Consider the following 21,264-nt stretch of genomic DNA (forward strand, 5'->3'; position numbering starts at 1 on the left):
GGATATGGTTCTCTGGTATAAATTGGAGCTTCTTCGACTTTCTGCCCCAAGTTTTGGGTTTGTTGCGTTTTAATTCTGAGCCTCACTAACTTTGTATTGTCGGTACCAGCTTTATATCCCAGTACAGTCATATAAACTACAGCTGAACCTCAGGCAGATATCAGACAATATCACATCTCTATATTAATTCATACATAATGTTTTTATTTTTTATTGTACTTACCTAGATAGATGCAGCATCGGTTCCCCGCCAGCTCTACGGCTGAGAACTGAACAATCAAACACTGCCAGTCACTCAGGGCCAGATTCTCATACATTAACGTTGCTCCTGGGCAGCGTAACGTATGTGATTTACGTTACACCGCCGCACTTTTACAGGTTTACATCCTGATTCTCAGAACACTTACCTGTAAACTTGCGGCGGTGTATCGTTAAATCGCTCGGCGCAAGCCCGCCCAATTCAAATGGGGCGGGCACCATTTAAATTAGGCGTGCTCCCGCGCCGAGCGTACTGCGCATGCTCCGTCGGGTAAATTAACCGACGTGCATTGCGCTAAATGACGTCGCCCCGACGTCATTTGCTTAGACGTTTACGTAAATGGCGTCCAGCGCCATTCACGGACGTCTTACGCAAACAACGTCATTTTTTTAAAATTCGACGCGGGAACGACGGCCATACTTAACATTGGTTGCCCCTCATAATAGCAGTAGGCAACCTTACGCGTCGCATACGCAACGGACGTAAATTCTCAGCGTCGACCGCGCGTATGTTCGGGAATCTCGCGTACTTACCTCATTTGCACAGACGACGGGGAAAACGACGATGCGACACCTAGCGGCGGGAAAAAAAATAGCTTTTAAGATCTGACAGCGTAAGAGCCTTACTCCTGTCAGATCTAATGGGTATCTATGCGCAACTGATGCTAAGAATAGAATAGATACCCGCATAGATACCCGGGGCCAGGTGAGGAGTTACGACGGCGCAAATGGTGTTGCGCCGTCGTAACGCCTTTGAGAATCTGGCCCTCAGTTCTCAAAACTCCATGAGCAGAGAGCTGTTGACTGTCAACCATCACTCTCTGCTCTTCCCACCTGTGCGCTCACTGTAGCGCTGGGCTGTGGCGCTGGGCATTGGGGGCGGGAGCAGCCGGAAAAACCTCCCAGCAGCACACTGAGAGGCTGATCCCGGTGCTGGTCCAGGCATGTGGATGGATCCTGAACCATATGGTTGTTATCTTTCCCAAGCCTGGACTGACACCGTGACGTCAGCTGGGTCACAGGAGTGCAGAACGAACTGCACTTCTGTGATCCACAGGAGAAGCGCAGCCAAACAAGCTTTATCTGTACTTCTTTAACCCCTTCCCGACCGCCGCATGTAGATATACGTCGGCAGAATGGCACGTACAGGCACATTGGCGTACCTGTACGTCCCTGCCTAGACGTGGGTCGGGGGTCCGATCGAGACCCCCCCCCCGCTACATGCGGCGGGCGGATTCCCTCGGGGAGCGATCCGGGACGACGGCGCGGCTATTCGTTTATAGCCGATCCGTCGCGATCGTTCCCCGGAGCTGAAGAACGGGGAGAGCCGTGTGTAAACACGGCTTCCCTGTGCTTCACTATGGTGCTGCATCGATCAAGTGATCCCTTTTATAGGGAGACTCGATCGATGACGTCAGTCCTACAGCCACACCCCCCTACTGTTGTAAACACACACTAGGTGAACCCTAACTACTACAGCGCCCCCTGTGGTTAACTCCCAAACTGCAATTGTCATTTTCACAATAAAGAATGCAATTTAAATGCATTTTTTGTTGTGAAAATAACAATGGTCCCAAAAATGTGTCAAAATTGTCCGAAGTGTCCGCCATAATGTCGCAGTCACGAAAAAAATCGCTGATCGCCGCCATTAGTAGTAAAAAAAAAAATTAATAAAAATGCAATAAAACTATCCCCTATTTTGTAAATGCTATACATTTTGCGCAAACCAATCGATAAACGCTTATTGCGATTTTTTTTTTTAACAAAAAATAGGTAGAAGAATACGTATCGGCCTAAACTGAGAAAAAAAAATGTATATATGTTTTTGGGGGATATTTATTATAGCAAAAAGTAAAAAATATTGATTTTTTTTCAAAATTGTCGCTCTATTTTTGTTTATAGCGCAAAAAATAAAAACCGCAGAGGTGATCAAATACCACCAAAAGAAAGCTCTATTTGTGGGGGAAAAAAGACGCCAATTTTGTTTGTGAGCCACGTCGCACGACCGCGCAATTGTCTGTTTTTTTTTTTGGGGGGGGGGGGGGGGTTTAAAGTGATTCTAAACCTTTTATTTGTTTTAAATAATAAACCTGTCATACTTTCCTGCTTTGTGCAATGGTTTTGCACAGAGCAGCTCCAATCCTCCTGTTCTGGGGTCCCCTATTGGTGGTCCTGGCCCCTCCTGCCATCCAAGCGGGCTGCTTGCTAAAAGGTGTACTCATGTAGGCTCGCTCCTGAGCACCACTGCCTGCGTCCATAGACACAGACGGCCCCCTGCTCCCTTGTCATACGATATAATTGACAAAACGTTGGCTCCCGCTGCTATCAGTCTGTAGACTGCTGCTCTCATGCATACCTTTGAAGGTTCATGTTTTTTCACCTTAATGCATCCTATGCATTAAGGTGAAAAAAAACTGGCAATGACGCCCCCCCCCCCCCCCGTTTTAATTACCTGAGCCCCGAATCTGCTGTGCGCGTCTCCCAGCGTCCTTTTCCTCAGAGTCTGGCCGTCGATTGGCTAGATAGCAGCGTTGGCTCGCGCTGCTGTCAATTACATGCAATGACGCAGCGCTTCTGGGGGTGGGGCTGTGTGATACAGTCGGCGGCTATGGCTGTATCGTGGGAGCGCGCCCGCAAACTAACCCTCTTGGGAGAGTGCTTCCCATGAAGGGGGTTAGCGGTTAGCTGATGCGGGGAGGAGCTGAGACAGCCGCTGAGGGACCCCAGAAGACCAGGGGGCCACTCTGTGCAAAACAAGGATCCTTTAGTGTCCCTTTAAGGAAAAAAATACTTTTAAGGCTTTAGAACCACTTCAGCCCTGGAAGATTTGGCTGCTCAATGACCGGCCATTTTTTGCGATACGGCACTGCGTCGCTTTAACTGACAATTGCGCGGTCGTGCGACGTTGTACCCAAACAAAATTGTTGTAACCCCCCCCCCTCCCACAAATAGAGCTTTCTTTTGATGGTATTTGATCACCTTTGCGTTTTTAAAACAAAAAAAGAGCGCCAATTTAAAAAAAAAACACAATGGGGTAGATTCACGTAGATCGGCGTTTCTTTGTGCGGGCGTAACGTATCCTATTTATGTTACGCCTCCGCAACTTTTACAGGCAAGTGCCGTATTCTTAAAAGAAAGTTGCGGCGGCGTAGCGTAAATAGGCCGGCGTATGCCCGCCTAATTCAAATAGTGAAGAGGTGGGCGTGTGTTATGTAAATTAGGCTTGACCCGACGTGATTGACGTTTTTCCCGAACGGCGCATGCGCCGTCCGTGGAATTTCCCAGTGTGCATTGCTCTAAAGTACGCCGCAAGGACGTCATTGGTTTCGACGTGAACGTAAATGACGTCCAGCCCCATTCACGGACGACTTGCGCAAACAACGTAAAAAATTCAAAATTTGACGCGGGAACGACGGCCATACTTAACATTGGTACGCCGCACTTACGCCACCATATAGCAGGGGTAACTACACGCCGGGAAAAGCCTAACGTAAAAGGTGTAAATGTACTGCGTCGGCCGGGCGTACATTCGTGAATTTGCGTATCTTGCTGATTTACATATTTCGACGCGTAAATCAGCATAACGCCCCTCGCGGTCAGAGGAAAAATGCAGTTACGATCCGACGGCGTAAGACTTAGGCCGGTCGGATCTAATAGAAATCTATGCGTAACTGATTCTATGAATCAGGCGCATAGATACGACCGGCCGGACTCAGAGATACGACGGCGTATCTGGTCTGTGAATCTACCCCAATATCTTTTACTTTTTGCAATAATAAATATCCCAGTTTTTTTTATTCTAAAACACATTTTTTTTTCACTTTAGGCCGATATGTATTCTTCTACATATTTTTGGTAAAAACAAATTGCAATAAGCGTATATTGATTGGTTTGCGCAACATTTATAGCGTCTACAAGCTATGGGAACGATTTATGGCATTTACATAGCGTTTTTTTTTTTATTGTTTTTTTTCTAGTAATGGCGGCGATCTGCGATTTTATTTATTTATTTTTCGGTGTTGCAGCGGACAGTCAGACACATTTTTAGGACCAAAGACTATAAATATGCACTGATTACTATGTAAATGTCACTGACAGGGAAGGGGTTAACACTAGGGGGCGCTCAAGGTTTTAACTGTGTTCCCTATTGTGTGTTCTAACTGTGGGGTAAGGGGATTCACTATAGGAAATGACAGAACGTGGTTTCTACTTTGTACTAACACACGATCTGTGTTCTCTCTTCTGATCGCATGGGATTTGTGTGTTTACGCACAAACCCCCATGCTGACGCTCGTGCACGCGATCGCGCCTGACCGCCACGCACATCGGATTCCCAGCCGTGCAGCAGGCTCGCGCTCTCTGGTGTATATGTACGGGATTTCGCCCAGGAGAGCCATTCTGAAGCAGTATATCTACGTGAGGCGGTCGGGAACCCGGTTAAGCCATCTTCGAACTTGGCATTGGACCCACAATCAGCCAGCTCCTGTGAAAAAAAAAATAATAAATGTTAATTTTTTTTTCCTGCAAAAAATAGAAAAATATGTGTTTTTGCTTTTTTTTTTTTTGAATTGCAGACCCAGAACAATCATGCGTCAGCGTGCTAATAAAATTATTAAACAAAACCTCTGTTTACATTACATTTCCTCCCTTGAGTCCTAGTGACATCATCACTGGGTTTCTGTGCAATGCAGGCAGATCGTAGTTGGTGGGAGGGGCCAGCATGGTTTGCTGGGTATAAATCAGTCTGGACGAGTGACCATTCTTAGGCAGGCTGTATTTGCATGCAAATGATGCTGAGCCTCCATAGTCTAATGCAGGGTTTGACAAATTTGCTTGGAATCTAGGAGCCAGCTAAAAAAGTTAGGAGCCAGAAAACGCACCCCGTACCGCCAAGCTCGCGCGCAGGAGCGAACACATACGCGAGCAGCGCCCGCATATGTAAACGGTGTTCAAACCACACATGTGAGGTATCGCCCCGATCGCTAGAGCGAGAGCAATAATTCTAGCCCTAGACCTCCTCTGTAACTCAAAACATGCAACCTGTAGATTTTTTTTAAACGTCGCCTATGGAGATTTTAAAGGGTAAAAGTTTGTCGGCATTCCACGAGCGGACGCAATTTTGAAGCGTGACATGTTGGGTATGAATTTACTCGGCGTAACATTATCTTTCATATTATTTTAAAAAATGGGGATGACTTTACTGTTGTCTTATTTTTTTAATAAAAAAAAGTGTAATTTTTTCCAAAAAAAGTGCGCTTGTAAGACTGCTGCGAAAATACGGTGTTGTCAAAGTATTGCAACAATCGCCATTTTATTCTCTAGGGTGTTAGGATAAAAAATATATATAATGTTTGGGGGTTCTAATTAGAGGGAAGAAGAAGGCAGTGAAAAATGACATAAGAATTGCTGTTTAACTTGTAATGCTTATCTTGTAATACCAACGGCCACCACCAGATGGCGCCATCTCACACAAGGAAGAGCTGGGGACTTCACACCTTGCCAACCTTCCAAGCCAAGTCGCCAGGAGGCTATTTGTAGTCGCCATGGCGACCGGGATTTGTCGAGCCCTGGAATGAACTGAAATCCGGGGGGGGCGGCGGCCCTGGGGGAGGAAAGCGCTAGATGATACTGGACGTCATTTAGCCAAAAACATTAAGGGGGCTCTATCTGACTTGCTGCAGCTTCTAATGCACATTGCGAGAAGCTCCCAGTGTGCGGTGAGATGGGAGTAAGTCTAGGAGAGGAGCCGCTATGACTGTGTAAGACTGGAGGGAAGGCCGGAGGTCCACTTCAAAACAAACAGTATCCTACATTCGATTTCTATGGTGACATACAGCTGGTTAAATGTCACATCTGTTCAGCTAGAATGCTGCAGGCTATGAATAACCCTTTCACGTCCACGCAACGCATATATGCGTCCTCGGCTTTCGGGGGTTATACCGGGATGATGCCTGCAGCCGCAGGCATCATCCCGGTACCGTTGTTTAGAGCCGGCGATCGGCTATCCAAACATAACAACCGATGCGGCTAAAAGCCGCTCGGTTGTTATGCCGGAGGAGCGGGAGGGGACATCCCCCCCCCCCTCCCGCCGCTCTGACCGGGCCTCCCGTCCCACCGGGAGACCCGATCCTCCATCCGGCGCCTTCTGTGTCCAGGCGCAGACTGAAACTAAGCCGTAAACGGCTTTGATTCAGTCTCCGCATTGAAACCACGGAAGCGGCGTCATGACGTCACTTCCGGGTTTCTCGGCTGTCAATGGCGCCGGATTTAAAAAAGTACACAGTATTCAGAATCGCCGTTTTCGGATTGAAAGTGTAAAGGAGGGCTCGGGTGTCTTTTAGACCCCCGATCCCTCCATAAAGAGGACCTGTCACCACCTATTACTGTCACAAGGGATGTTTACATTCCTTGTGACAGCAATAAAAGTGATCAAAATGTAAAAAAAAAAAAAAACACAATTTAATATTATAAAAAAAAAAAAAAATAAGAAAACAAAAATTTTTTTTTTTTTAAAGCGCCCCCCTCCCCGCGAGCTTGCGCAGCAAAGAAAACGCATACGGAAGTCGCGCCCGCATATGAAAACGGTGTTCAAATCACACATGTGAGGTATCGCCGCGATCGTCAGAGCGAGAGCAATAATTCTAGCACTAGACCTACTCTGTAACTCTAACCTGGTAACCGTAAAAAAAGTTTAAAGTGTCGCCTATGGAGATTTTTAGGTACCGTAGTTTGTCGCAATTCCACGAGTGCGTGCAATTATAAAGCGTGACATGCTTGGTATCTATTTACTCGGCGTAACATCATCTTTCACATTATGCAAAAAAATGGGATAATTTTACTTTTTCATTTTTTTTAAATTCATGAAAGTAAATTTTTCCCAAAAAGTTGAGTTTAAAACACCGCCGCACAAATACCGTATGACATAAAATATTGCAAAAATCGCCATTTTATTCTCTAGATTCTCTGCTAAAAAAAAATATATATAATATTTGGGGGTTCTAAGTAATTTTCTAGCCAAAAATATGGATTTTAACTTGTAAACACCAAATGTCATACATAGGCTTAGGCATGAAAGGGATAAAGTTTGGAGGCTGTAACAATGCCAGAGATTTATTCCGTTGTTAAATATGAACAATCTATTTGTGCCATCCTGTTCTCTATGCATAAAAAAAAAAAAAAAATATGTACCGTATTTATCGGGGTATTGCGCGCTCCAGCGTATAGCGCGCACCCCTAAAGTGGACCTGACATTCCTGTAAAAAAAGCATTTTAGTACTTACAGTTTTGGTGTCTTGCGCGGCGTCCATCGGCGGCCTCATCGGGTCCGTCTGCGGCTTCAGGTGTCCTCTTCGTCGGGTCCGGCGTCCTTCTGCGGTGTCCTCCCCGCTCGATCCCCGCTTTCCCGTGCCGAGTTTTAACACTGCGCCGGCATATACCGAGCGCAGTACACTCGTGTATCGTCGGGCAGGCTCGGCTACTCTCGCGCTCACGTCCTGTATGTCCAGGACGTGAGTGCAAGAGGAGCCGAGCCTGCCCGACTATACACGAGTGTACTGCGCTCGGTATATGCCAGCTGTCACGGAAGCATGAATCAGACGTACAACAGATAAATGAAATGGGAAGGCTTTATTAAAAACCAAACAGCAAGGTTAAAGTCCAAACGGATGATCAAACAGTAAGCAGAGTCCTCCACCGGAGTCAGCCAGCCAGAGTCCGTAGTCGGAGAGAGGTGGTGAAACGAAGCCGGGGATCAGGAGCCAGAAGGATCGCCGTGGAAGCCGGGTCGGTAACAAAGAGCAAGCAGCACAATCACAGGAACGTGTAAACGAGAGGCCCAAGCAAAGACATGCTGCAACAGCCTATATATATATATATATATAATATATATATATATATATATATATATATATATATATATATATATATATATATATATATATATATATATATATATATATATATATATATATATATATATATGTATATATATATGTATATACATATACATACATATATATATATATATATATATATATATATATATATATATACTGAGCATCCAGCTCCTCCCAGTGGGAAGGAGGAGCCGCAGGGCGTGGTAAGTTTATAAAAACCCCAGGAAGCAAGATGGCTGCCAGCACATGTCAGTGATGAGAAGCCTGCAAGGAGGTAAGACCATGACACCGGCGCAGTGTTCAAGCTCGGCGCGGGTATCGGCGTATATCGCGCACCCACGATTTTGCCCTGATTTTCAGGGCAAAAAAGTGCGTGGTATACGCCGATAAATACAGTATGTCTTCAGCATTGACACAGACACAAAGAGTTCTCACCACATTGTTTGTAATATGGTTATCTCCTATGATCATCGGCTCCATCTACTGGCATGAGTTGCCTCAATCGAGAGATTTGAATAACAACCAAAAATTTAATTTTTGGCCACTAGAGGGAGCGGACGATCACTGAAGATAGTCATAGTACAAATAATATAGTGATAATTTGTGGTGCCTGCACGATTGCTTAACACTTGCCGCACGCCCATATAGGTCGGCAGAATGGCACGGGCAGGCAAATGGGGATACCTGTACGTCCTTTTAACCGCTTCCATACAGGGCAGTTATACACACATCCATACCAGGCCTATTCTGGCACTTCTCTCCTACATGTACAAATCATATTTTTTTTGCTAGAAAATTACACAGAACCCCCAAACATTATATATGTTTTTTTAGCAGAAACCCTAGGGAATAAAACGACGGTCATTGAAACGTTTTATCTTGCACGGTATTTGCGCAATAATTTTTCAAACGCCTTTTTTTTTGAAAAAAGTTGTTTTGTGAATTAAAAAAATAACAAAACAGTTAGCCCAATTTTTTTGTAAAATATGAAAGATGATGTTACACCGAGTAAATAGATACCTAACATGTCACGCTTTAAAATTGCGCACACTCATGGAATGGCGCCAAACTTCGGTACTTAAAAATCTCCATAGGCAACGCTTTGAAATTTTTTACAGGTTACCAGTTTAGATTTACAGAGGAGATCTAGTGCTAGAATTGTTGCTGGCACTCTAACGCACGCGGCGATACCTCACATATGTGGTTTAAACGGCGTTTACATATGTCGGCGGGACTTGCGTGTGCGTTCGCTTCTGCGCACGAGCTACTGGGGACAGGGGCGTTAAAAAATTTTTTTTTTTTTTTTTTTTACATATTTATTTTTTTACACTTTTTTTTTTTTTTGTTTTTATTATCACTTTTATTCCTATTACAAGGAATGTAAACATCCCTTGTAATAGGAATGTGTGTGACAGGTACTCTTTATGGAGAGATGCGGGGTCAATAAGACCCCACATCTCTCCTCCAGGCTGGAAAGCATGAAATCGGTGAAAAAAAATTCACCGATCTCATGCTTACGGTTGCTTAGCAGCCGCAATTGCGGCTTTGTTTACTTACGGGGACCCGGGCGTGACGTCATCACATCGCGCCCGGGTCCTCCGACGGTCATAGAGATGACTGGTGACCATCTGGTCACCAGTCATCTCTATGCTTCCTGCGAGCGCCGGACGATTCGTTCTCCGGGCCCCCGATGGCACGGGAGAGCCCGGAGAAGCACCGGATGGCGGCGGGAGGGGGGGGATGTCCCCTCCCGCCACCTGTAAGAACGATCTAGCGGCGGAATCGCCGCTATGATCGTTCTTATGTTGTGCAGAATCGCCAGCAGGAGAGAAGGATATCTGAATGATGCCTCTAGCTGCAGGCATCATTCAGATATCCACCCGCAAAGCCCAGGACGTCGTATGACGTCCTCCTGGATCGAGGAGGGGTTCCTGCCGCCGTCATTTCACAATGACGCGGTAAGGAAGTGGTTAAATTTGCCGCCCAGCGGGCAATGTTCCTGGGCGGCCAGCGATTGCGGTCGGCAAAGGCAGGTGAGGGGGATGCCAATGTAAGCAAGGCATTTCTTTGTTCTGCCTAGTGACACGTCAGGGATCTACTATTCCTTGTGATCGGGGAACAGTGATCACTGAGGTGTCACTGGTAGCTCCTCCCCCTTACTGTTAGAATCACTCCCTAGAACACACTTAACCCTTCAACACCCCCTAGTGCAGGGGTGCCCAACCTTTTGAAGAGCAAGGGCCACTTAAGCTAATTGGTAACTGGTCGCGGGCCACAATGAGCAGAGCGGATGGATGGCAGTCCACTCGGCTCTATAAAGTCCACACTTCTCTCAGCACACCAAACTCGCAGGTAATAGAAGTCTATGGCTCCGTGCAGGTAACCCACAGTTGCACTTCTCTGTGGATCGGTTTGAAAGCAGCCCAGTAACCACTGCAGAACAGATAATAACAGCATTCTATTCTATTTTATTCTATCCCAAAGCAGGAGGTCGCGGGCCACATCAGAGGGCTCCGCGGGCCACTGGTTGGGCACCCCTGCCCTAGTGGTTAACACCTTCTCAAAATATGGGATGACGCTCTCGAAGCAGCGGACGAAGAAGAATCGGTGCTCCTGGTCCTGCTGGAACTAAGTGCAGCTTTCGAAAACCGTAGATCACAAAACGCTTCTCGCGCGTCTCGCAGAAGTAGCCGGCGTCGCAGTTTCGGATCTACCGTGGTTCGCATCATTCCTGGAAAATCGATCTCAGACAGTCAAACTACCGCGTTTCCCCGAAAATAAGACACCGTCTTATATTTATTTTTCCTCCAGAAATCACACTATGGCTTATTTTCAGGGGATGTCTTATTTTTTTTACCGGCCTGTATGGTACAACAGTATGGAGCCGACCTTACCGTATTTATGGGGCTGCCGACACCTCTCCGGTCACTTAGAGATACCGTGGAGCAGAGAAGAAGGGCTGCACGACTTCTTTACAGCTCCTGAGCTCCGCACCAGTACAGTACGCCTATCACGTCTTGTTTTCCCGCCCGCGCAGCTACGCATACGACACGCCATCGCTACGTCTTATTTTCGGGGATTCGACACGCCATCGCTACGTCTTATTTTCGGGGGGATGTCTTATATTTCGATCTTGCGTCGAAATCCCGCTACGGCTTATTTTCGGAGTATGTCTTATTTTCGGGGAAACGCGGTAGGAGCCTTCACGTCAGAAGCCTGCACCATTACTTGTGGAGTCCCACAAGGATCACCCCTGTCGCCAGTGCTCTTCAACATCTACCTTCGCCCACTCCTCGCAATCAGCAAACAGGACCTGCTCCTATTATTCTTACGCGGACGACACTCAACTTTATCTCCCCATCGCCAACAAAAAAGACCAATATCATGGATTGGAAAAATGTCTGACATTGATAGATAACTGGATGACAGAGAGCTCCCTCAATCTCAATGGATCCAAAACAGAACTGCTCTTTCTACACGCAAACCGAAGACTAATTCTAGGATGACTTGGGTTCCTCCCACCATCTTTGGACAAACCATCACCCCTAGCAATAAAGTAAAAAGCCTCTAAGTTATCTTTGATTCCGACATGTCTATGGACGCACAAATGGGATCGGTGGTCAGCGGATCTCACTATCTTCTCCGCTTGCTGCGCAGACTCATCCCCTTCACCCCAAAAGAAGACACAGCAGTAGTAGTGGTTGGTACAATCATCAATTCCAGACTCGACTACGCAAACTCCCTCTACTTAGGACTACCAAAATACCAGATGTCTCGTCTACAAGTGGTCCAGAACACGGCAGCCAGACTGGTAGTGGGTAAAAAACCATGGGAACCGATCTCCACGGCCATGAGGACCCTCCACTGGCTAGCTGTAAAGGATCGGGTGACATTCAAGACCATCTGCCTCACCCACAAATGCACGCAAGGAAACGCACCACAATACCTATGTGAGAAAATAAAACACTACACCCCAAGTCGGGTCCTCCGATCAACAAATCAGAACTTCCTCCACATCCCCAAATCTTGCTTCAAAATGAAAGGAGAACGACGATTCGCTGTCGAAGGACCTCGGTTATGGAGCGTTCTACCCGCAGACATTCGGTTGGAGGAAAATCATCGGGCCTTCAGAAAAAAACTTAAGACCCATCTTTTCCGAAGCTTGGTTGGACGATCATATTGGCTACAGCGCCTTGAGGCGATTTTAGTTCGCATTTTTAGCACTATACAAGTTTCTCTCTCACTCACCTTCCCTGCCAGTGTCATATACACAGTGCATTTTTATAGCACTGATCGCTGTATAAATGACAATGGTCCCAAAAATGTGTCAAGTGACCGCCATAAAGTAGCAGTCCCGATAAAATTTGCAGATCACCGCCATTACTGTAGACGCTATAACTTTTGCGCAAACCAATCAATATACGCTTATTGTGATTTTTGGTAAAAAATGTAATTAAAAAAATGTAGGATATGTATCGGCCTAAACTGAGGAAAAAAATTGGGGACATTTATTATTGCAAAAAGTACAAAATATTGTTGCTTTTTTTTTTCAAAATTGTCGCTCATTTTTTGTTTATAGTGCAAAAAATAAAAACCGCAGAGAATGATAAAACACCAAAAAAAAGCTCTATTTGTGGGGAAAAAAAGGACGTAAATTTTGTTTGGGTACAACATCGCACGACTGCGCAATTGTCCGTTAACCACTTGCCCACCGCCTCATGTCAAAAAGACGTCCTGTTTTTAAAGATGTATATCTCGGTAACGGCAGCAGCTGCTGCCACAACCGAGGTATGCATCTTTAGTGCCGACGGTCCTGTAAACGATAACGGCGGTCTCCGTGGCGGATTCGCCGCGAGATCGCCGTTATCGGTGGCGGGAGAGGGCCCCCCCTCCCGCCGCTCTCCCGCGCCTTCCGCCGCTTACCGTAGCGGCGGAGGAGATCGGGTGCGTTCGGGAGCTGAGCGGGGACGAGACTGAAGGAAAAATCTCCTTCGCCCGTCCCCATATCTCTGCTGGGCGGAAGTCACGTCAAAACGTCAGTCCCGCCCAGCCTCTTAAAGAGACAATTTTTTTTTCTGTCATTTAAAAAAATGACAGTTTAATTTTTTTTTTCTTTTTTTTGCATTTAAGCCTAAATATGAGATGTGAGGTCTTTTTGACCCCAGATCTCATATTTAAGAGGACCTGTCATGCTTTTTTCTATTACAAGGGATGTTTACATTCCTTGTAATAGGAATAAAAGTGATATATTTTTTTTTTTATTTCAGTGTAAAAAATTATAAAAATAAATAAGAAAACATTTTTTTTTTTTAAAACGCCCCGTCCCGACGAGCTCGCGCGCAGAAGCGAACGCATACGCGAGTAGCGCCCGCATATGAAAACGGTGTTCAAACCACACAAGTGAGGTATCGCCGCGATCGTTAGAGCGAGAACAATAATTCTAGCCCTAGACCTACTCTGTAGCTCAAAAAATGCAACCTGTAGAATTTTTTAAACATCGCCTATCGAGATTTTTAAGGGTAAAAGTTTGACGCCATGCCACGAGCGGGCGCAATTTTTAAGCGTGTCATGTTGGGTATCATTTTACTTGGCGTAACATTATCTTTCACAATATATAAAAAAATTGGGCAAAAATTATTGGTGTCTTATTTTTTAATTCAAAAAAGTGATTTTTTTTCCCAAAAAAAGTGCGCTTGTAAGACCGCTGCGCAAATGCGATGTGACAAAAAGTATTGCAATGACTGCCATTTTATTCCCTAGGATGTCTGCTAAAAAAAAATATATAATGTTTGGGAGTTCTGATTAATTTTCTAGCAAAAAAATTGTGATTTTCACATGAAGGAGAGAAGTGCCAGAATAGGCCCAGTGGTCAAGTGGTTAAAGATACGCTGTGCCAAATCGCAAAAAGTGGCCTGGTCATTTGACTGCCAAATGGTCCGGAGCTGAAGCCCAACTCCGAGCAAAAAAAACTTGCACAGCCCCACTGCAAGGGTTAACTGCTTGTTTTATTCTAGGGGAGAGGAGAAAGGAGATGAACTACGCCTAGTCCCCCGATCCTCCTCGCACAAAGCCGGTCCCTTCGGCTCCTGCCCCCTCCAGCCTTGTGCAGTGGATTGTTCCTGACGTCATCAAGTCTATAGACCTGCTCTGGACGCGAGGACGTCAGGAACAGTTCATTGATGGATTGTGGAGGAGCGCTGTTTGCTACTGGAAAGGCGGATCGGGTGGGTGTAAGCTTTTTGGTTGCCCCTTGACCAGACAAGAAGTTGGGAATTTTTTATTTTTTTTGCCCCAAGTTAGGCTTTAAAGGGGTTGTAAAGACAAAAATATTTTCCTCTTAAATTAAAGTCTGACAGCAGCTGATAAAGTAAAAAGTAATGTTTTGCATTATAACTAGTTTGATACCTGTTGAAATGGAGCTGTTTTATTCACCTCCGTCACTCCTGAATCGTTATTCTCACTGACTTCCTGGTTTGCGGTGCGCATTCATTCTTGCTACATTACGGCCTAATATGAACTACAGTTCCCATTAGGCTTAGCCTCCATGCCTGTGAGGGATAAGAGAGCATCTTCACGCAGGGCTGTAGTCATAGGAAGGGGGTGAGCACATTCTGCTTTCCACCATGCAAAACAGCTCAGGTGCTGGTGGAAAGCAAGAAGAGGAGAGACAGGAAATGGCATTTTCAAACCTGGATTACTGTATTTTGGAGGTCAAAAGGAAAAACGAGGTAAGTGATATTTAAATGCTCTAGCTTACAGCAATCAATCGATTTAATAAAAAACTAACCTTTAGTGTTCCTTTAAGGCAGTGGTCATCAACCCTGTCTTCAGGGCCCACTAACAGGCCAGGTTTTATGTATTACTTTGGGGAGATGCAGTCTAGAATACTGCAATCACTGAGGAGCAAATGATATCACCTGTGCTGTATTTCAGTTATCGTGCAAACCTGGCCTGTTAGTGGGCCCTGAGGACAGGGTTGATGGCCACTGCTTTAAGACCTCTGCTTGCAAATGTTTTGTATGTAGACCCCTTTCTGTGCATAGTGACTTTTTTTACTCCTCACACTGTTTACATCGCATTTTGTGAATGAACCATACACTATTGATTTGTTTCCACGATATCAACAGAATTGTTGCTGAGCTAAGTCATGAAAAATTCATTGGGTGGACTTTTCTTTTATTAACAAATCTATGTATTCTGCAGCTGATTGTCCTTCAGAGGAGGTGTTAGATGTTCTTATACTTTTCTCTCTGGAAACTCTCCCCCCCCAGGTACGGAATGAATTCTATAAGGACACGCAGGGGGTGATACTGGTGTATGACGTGGGCCTGAAAGAGTCCTTCGATAGCCTTGACGCCTGGCTAGCAGAGATGAAGCAGGAGCTGGGCCCTCAGGGGAACATTGAGAATGTCGTCTTTGCCGTCTGTGCAAACAAGGTGAGCGAGGGATGCAGACCATAATTGATGTCATAGCTACACTTTGTGTTCAATGGTTTTTGGACACCTGACCCTTCTGGTGGTTGTTTGAGATTTCTTCCCTCCTCCCCTTTCGAGCACCTGTCTGGAGGAAGCCATCTTGGTAGAGGCAGGGCTTTGCTTCCTCATGTCAGATCAGTCCTAATGACTGGTGGGGTAATGATGAAGCACAGATCCACCTTTTCTTCCCCTTCCAGCGCTTGTGGAGATAGCCATCTTAGTAGTTGGCAGGGCTTTGCTTCCTCGTGTCAGATCTGCCCTTCTAATGACTGGTGGGGTAAGGATGAAGTAGCAGTAGAGGTGGGAGAAACACAGATCCACCTCTCCGTCCCATTCCAGAACTTGTCTCTGTGTGGAAATGGCCATCTTGGTAGAGGCATGGCTTTGGTTCCTTTTTTCAGATCTACCTTTCTAATTACTGGTGGGGTTATAATAGAGGTGGAGGAAGCACATATCTACAGAATAGATGAAGCAGGGAGATCCTTGCACTGCAATTCCTCGGGTACAGCTTCCTCTCCAGCTAGGAGAACAGTGGGCAGCAGTGGCGGTGCGTCCATAATGGGCGCTGCCCCCTCTCCCCTGCCACCTCTATTACTATAGATAGATTCATGCGATGCATGAATTTCTGTGGTCGCCGCTGCCACCCCCTATTCGGTTGCCTGACCCCTTTTCGGGGTATTTTTTTGGAAGCACCTGATTAGAGTCATATGCTCTAATAGGCGTCCAAAAAGGTGAACAGCAGGCACCATCCTGGGGGCTCACTGTTCACTCAGCATTGTGTTAGGAAAGAAAATGAATATTCGCTTTCCTAACACTGAACGGCATCTCAGCCAATCAGGCGCTTGGGTCTGTTACCTGTCACCTGATTGGCTGAAACGTCAGGCGCTGTAATTAAACGCCGCCTATCGGGCGGCTAATCATAGCAGAGGACGGGAAGGGAGAAGACATCAAGGAGCGGGGAGGACATCGCCGTGACCCACTGCCCCACCAAGACAAGGTAAGTGCTGGGCAGACAGGGGATGCACACTGGCAGCATTTAATGGGCGCAGTGGCGACAGTTGGGCACAGTGGCTGCGTTTGGGCACAGTGGCTGCAATTCAAGGTTTTTTTTTTTTCGGTTTGTTTGCGCCCGCCCAAAAATTTGAGCACCAGCTGCCACTGGTGGGCAGCACAGTAGTGATATCGCCAAATCTCGCTCCAAATTTGAGAATAGCAGACCCACAAATTAGAGAAACAGAAGCAGGGAGATCCGGGCACTGCAGGTCCCTCAGGTACAACTTCCTCTCCAGCAAGGAGAACAGTGATCAGCACAGTAGTAATTTCACCAAATCTCACTTCAAATCCGGTGAGACTAGCAGACCCACAGAATGGAGAAACAGAAGCAGGGAGATCCTTGCACTGCAGGTCCTCAGGTACAGCTTCCTCTCCAGCAGAGAGAGGAGGAAGACAGGTGTCATTCTACAGCCCAAGTGGTGTAATTTTTGAGGGACACTGTATATCCTGCTGACGATGAAAGGTTTACAGGGTATGCCCTTGGTAAATCCATTTAAGAAGTAAAGATGTGCTTTCTTCCACTTCTCAAAGCCTCTTAGTTTTAAGATCACTGTGTAAGATGCAAGTTTTTCCAGATCAGTGAAAAATGTGTGTGTGGTCTGTAGGTTTGGTTTTAGTTTTTGTGGCTGTCCCTACTTTATGTACAAGGGGATATGTAAGCTCCTCTGGAAGCGTCCTAGTTCCAAAAGGAATATAAGGGTTCCTGTTGAAGGGAAGCCACCACCATCCTTTGGATTGGCTCCTCAATATCCGAGTTGTCCCACCCTGCCATTTTGTTGTAGAAGAGATGCTAAAAAGCTTGGCGTTGGGTAGGCCTCCTGCATCCTTTTGGGAGTAGAAGGCTTTTGAGTTTGATCTCAGCCTGATTGCGTTCTAAATTTCATTTTTTATAGCAGCAAGGCAACTACGCCCAAAGATTTTCGTAGGGAGTTTTCCAAAGATTTTACCACACAGGGGCGTTGTGTTGAGTGTATAATTGCAACATCCAGATCGTTCTAATTAAAGCGGAGCTCCAGGCTCCTTCAGAAAAAAAAACAAGTCCGCAGCTACAAATACTGTAGCTGCTGACTTTTTTTAATATTAGGATAGTTCCCTGTCCACCAATTCAGTGGTGTCTTCACCCTTTTTAACCACTTAAGCCCCGGACCAATATGCTGGCTAAAGACCCAAGGGGTTTTTACAGTTCGGGACTGCGTCGCTTTAACAGACAATTGCGCGGTCGTGCGACGTGGCTCCCAAACAAAATTGACGTCCTTTTTTCCCCACAAATAGAGCTTTCTTTTGGTGGTATTTGATCACCTCTGCGGTTTTTATTTTTTGCGCTATAAACAAAAATAGAGCGACAATTTTGAAAAAAATGCAATATTTTTTACTTTTTGCTGTAATAAATATCCCCCAAAAACATATATAAAAAATGTTTTTTTCCTCAGTTTAGGCCGATACGTATTCTTCTACCTATTTTTGGTAAAAAAAATCGCAATAATCGTTTATCGGTTGGTTTGCGCAAAATTTATAGCGTTTACAAAATAGGGGATAGTTTTTTTTGCATTTTTATTTTTTTTACTAGTAATGGCGGCGATCAGCGATTTTTTTTTTCGTGACTGCGACATTATGGCGGACACTTCGGACAATTTTGACACATTTTTGGGACCATTGTCATTTTCACAGCAAAAAATGCATTTAAATTGCATTGGCCCAGATTCAGGTAGATCCGTGCAATATTTGCGTGGGCAAAGGGCAACGATTTTTGCTCTGCGCCCACGCAAATATTTCGATTTGCCCGTGATTCACGGAGCAGTAGCTCCGTAAATTGCGCGGGCACTATGCTAATTTGCCCTGCGTAAGGGCGCCTAATGTAAATGATCCCGCCGGGGGCGGGAATCATTTAAATTAGGCGCGCTCCCGCGCCGAGCGAACAGCGCATGCTCCGTCGGGAAACTTTCCCGACGTGCATTGCGGCAAATGACGTCGCAAGGACGTCATTTGCTTCTAAGTAAACGTGAATGGCGTCCAGCGCCATTCACGAATCACTTACGTAAACGACGTGAAATTTAAATTTCACGAGCGGGAAGGGCGGCTATACTTTAGCATTGGCTGCGCCTACTATGAGTAGGAGCAGCCTTACGCTAAAGTCGCCGTACGGAAACTCCGTACCTTGCGTGCGCAGGGCCTGCGCAACTTTTGTGAATCGGTGGTAGTATGCAATTTGCATACTATACGCCGATCACAATGGCCGCGCCCCCTAGCGGACAACGCAAGAATGCAGCCTGAGATATGAAGGCATAAGGAGGCTTATGTCTGTCATATCCTAGGCTGCAGTCCGCGTAGCGATGTTCCTGAATCAGGGGCATTCGCTACGCGGGAGCAAAACAGCTATTGCGCCGCGCAACCTATGGTTGCGCGGGCGCAATAGCTTCTTGAATCTGGGCCATTGTTTGTTTATTGTGAAAATGACAGTTGCAGTTTGGGAGTTAAACACAGTGGGCGCTGTAACATTTAGAGATCACTGTGTATGTGTTTACTAGTGTAGGGGGGTGTGGCTGTAGGAATGACGTCATCGATCGAGTCTCCCCTATAAAGGGGATCACCCGATCGATGCGCCGCCACAGTGAAGCACGGGGAAGCCGTGTTTACACACGGCTCTCCCCATTCTTCAGCTTCGGGGAGCGATCGCGACGGAGCGGCTATAAACAAATAGCCGCGCCGTCGTCCCGGATCGCTCCCCGAGCGGACCCGACCTCCGCATGTAACGGGGGGGGGGGGCCCGATCGGACCCCCCACCCACGTCTTGCAGAGGACGTACAGGTACGTGATTGTGCCTGTCCGTGCCATTCTGCCGACGTAAATGTACATGAGGAGGTCGGGAAGTGGTTAAAGCAACAATTGCAGTATATCAGACGGTAGCAGTCAAATAAATAAAATATCAAAGTATGGATATATACGAAATAAATCTTTACATCATATTCACCATTCATATGCAGGAACTGAATGTATAATGGAACCGATATTCAATTTGAAAATAAGAGAGAAATAAACGTATAGCTCTCTATGTAATTGTGAAATATAATAAAAAGTCTAAACTATTTACGAATGGAGAGTTTGGTTCTGTTGTAAACCAGGGTAATCCTGGGTCTAACTATTGAAACATATAACTAACTTACCCAGACTAAACCCATAACTCTGGTTATCTATTGAAAAAATATACTGTTAAGTAAAAAAAAAAAGGGGTTAGTCAAGATGGGTAGAAGAACTGAAATCGAGATGATTTTTCAATCGGGTGCTGACACAGCCATATCAGGTAAAAACAACCAGCAGTGACGCCTTGTGGCGTCACAGCCGGTTCCCTACTGCGCATGCGCAAAAAGGGAGGCAGGGGGTTGAACTTCTGGATGACTTTGCTGCAGCAAAGAGCCAGGTATCTAATTTAGACATCAAATTAACACACAGAGCAGCGGTTCGGCATGGGTGCCCCTATAGCGAGCTGCTTGCGGTGGGGGCACTTGGCAGGAGGGAGGGGTCAGGAGTGCCGGCTAGGGATCTGAGAAGAGGAGGATCTGGGCTGGTTTGTTCAAAACTGCTACACAGAGCAGGGAAGTATAAGATGTTGTTTTTAACCACTTCCCGACCTCCTCATGTACATATACGTCAGCAGAATGGCACGGACAGGCACATGTATGTACCTGTACGTCCTCTGTTAGACGTGGGTGGGGGGTCCGATCGGGACCCCCCCCCGGTACATGCGGAGGTCGGGTCCGCTCGGGGAGCGATCCGGGACGAGGGTGCGGCTATTTGTTTTTAGCCGCTCCGTCGCGATCGCTCCCCGGAGCTGAAGAAAGGGGAGAGCCGTGTGTAAACACGGCTTCCCCGTGCTTCACTGTGGCGGCGCATCGATCGGGTGATCCCCTTTATAGGGGAGATCCGATCGATGATGTCATTCCTACAGCCACACCCCCCTACACTAGTAAACACTCACACAGTGATCCCTAAATGTTACAGCGCCCCCTGTGTTTAACTCCCAAACTGCAACTGTCATTTTCACAATAAAGAATGCAATTTAAATGCATTTTTTGCTGTGAAAATGACAATGGTCCCAAAAATGTGTCAAAATTGTCCGAAGTGTCCGCCATAATGTCGCAGTCACGAAAAAAATCGCTGATCGCCGCCATTAGTAGTAAAAAAAAAAAAATGCAAAAAAACTATCCCCTATTTTGTAAACGCTATAAATTTTGCGCAAACCAACCGATAAACGATTATTGCGATTTTTTTTACCAAAAATAGGTAGAAGAATACGTATCGGCCTAAACCGAGGAAAAAAAAAATGTTATATATATTTTTGGGGGATATTTATTACAGCAAAAAGTAAAAAATATTGCATTTTTTTTCAAAATTGTCGCTCTATTTTTGTTTATAGCGCAAAAAAATAAAAACCGCAGAGGTGATCAAATACCACCAAAAGAAAGCTCTATTTGTGGGGAAAAAAAGGACGCCAATTTTGTTTTGGGAGCCACGTCGCACGACCGCGCAATTGTCTGTTAAAGCGACGCAGTCCCGAACTGTAAAAACCCCTTGGGTCTTTAGGCAGC

The 21,264-nt window shown here is 46.0% G+C and overlaps 1 protein-coding gene across 1 annotated transcript in view; it reads left to right on the top strand.

Annotated features, from left to right (window-relative positions):
- Positions 1 to 21,264, top strand: part of DNAJC27 (DnaJ heat shock protein family (Hsp40) member C27) — a 72,970-nt gene that overhangs the window by 41,589 nt on the left and 10,117 nt on the right. Inside the window, exon 5 of the mRNA XM_040348112.1 lies at positions 15,425 to 15,589. Within this exon, the coding sequence (XP_040204046.1) occupies positions 15,425 to 15,589 (165 nt within the window). The remainder of the gene's footprint in view (positions 1 to 15,424; positions 15,590 to 21,264) is intronic.

This window comes from Rana temporaria, chromosome 4 (genome assembly GCF_905171775.1).
Source record: "Rana temporaria chromosome 4, aRanTem1.1, whole genome shotgun sequence".
Lineage (NCBI taxonomy): Eukaryota > Metazoa > Chordata > Amphibia > Anura > Ranidae > Rana > Rana temporaria.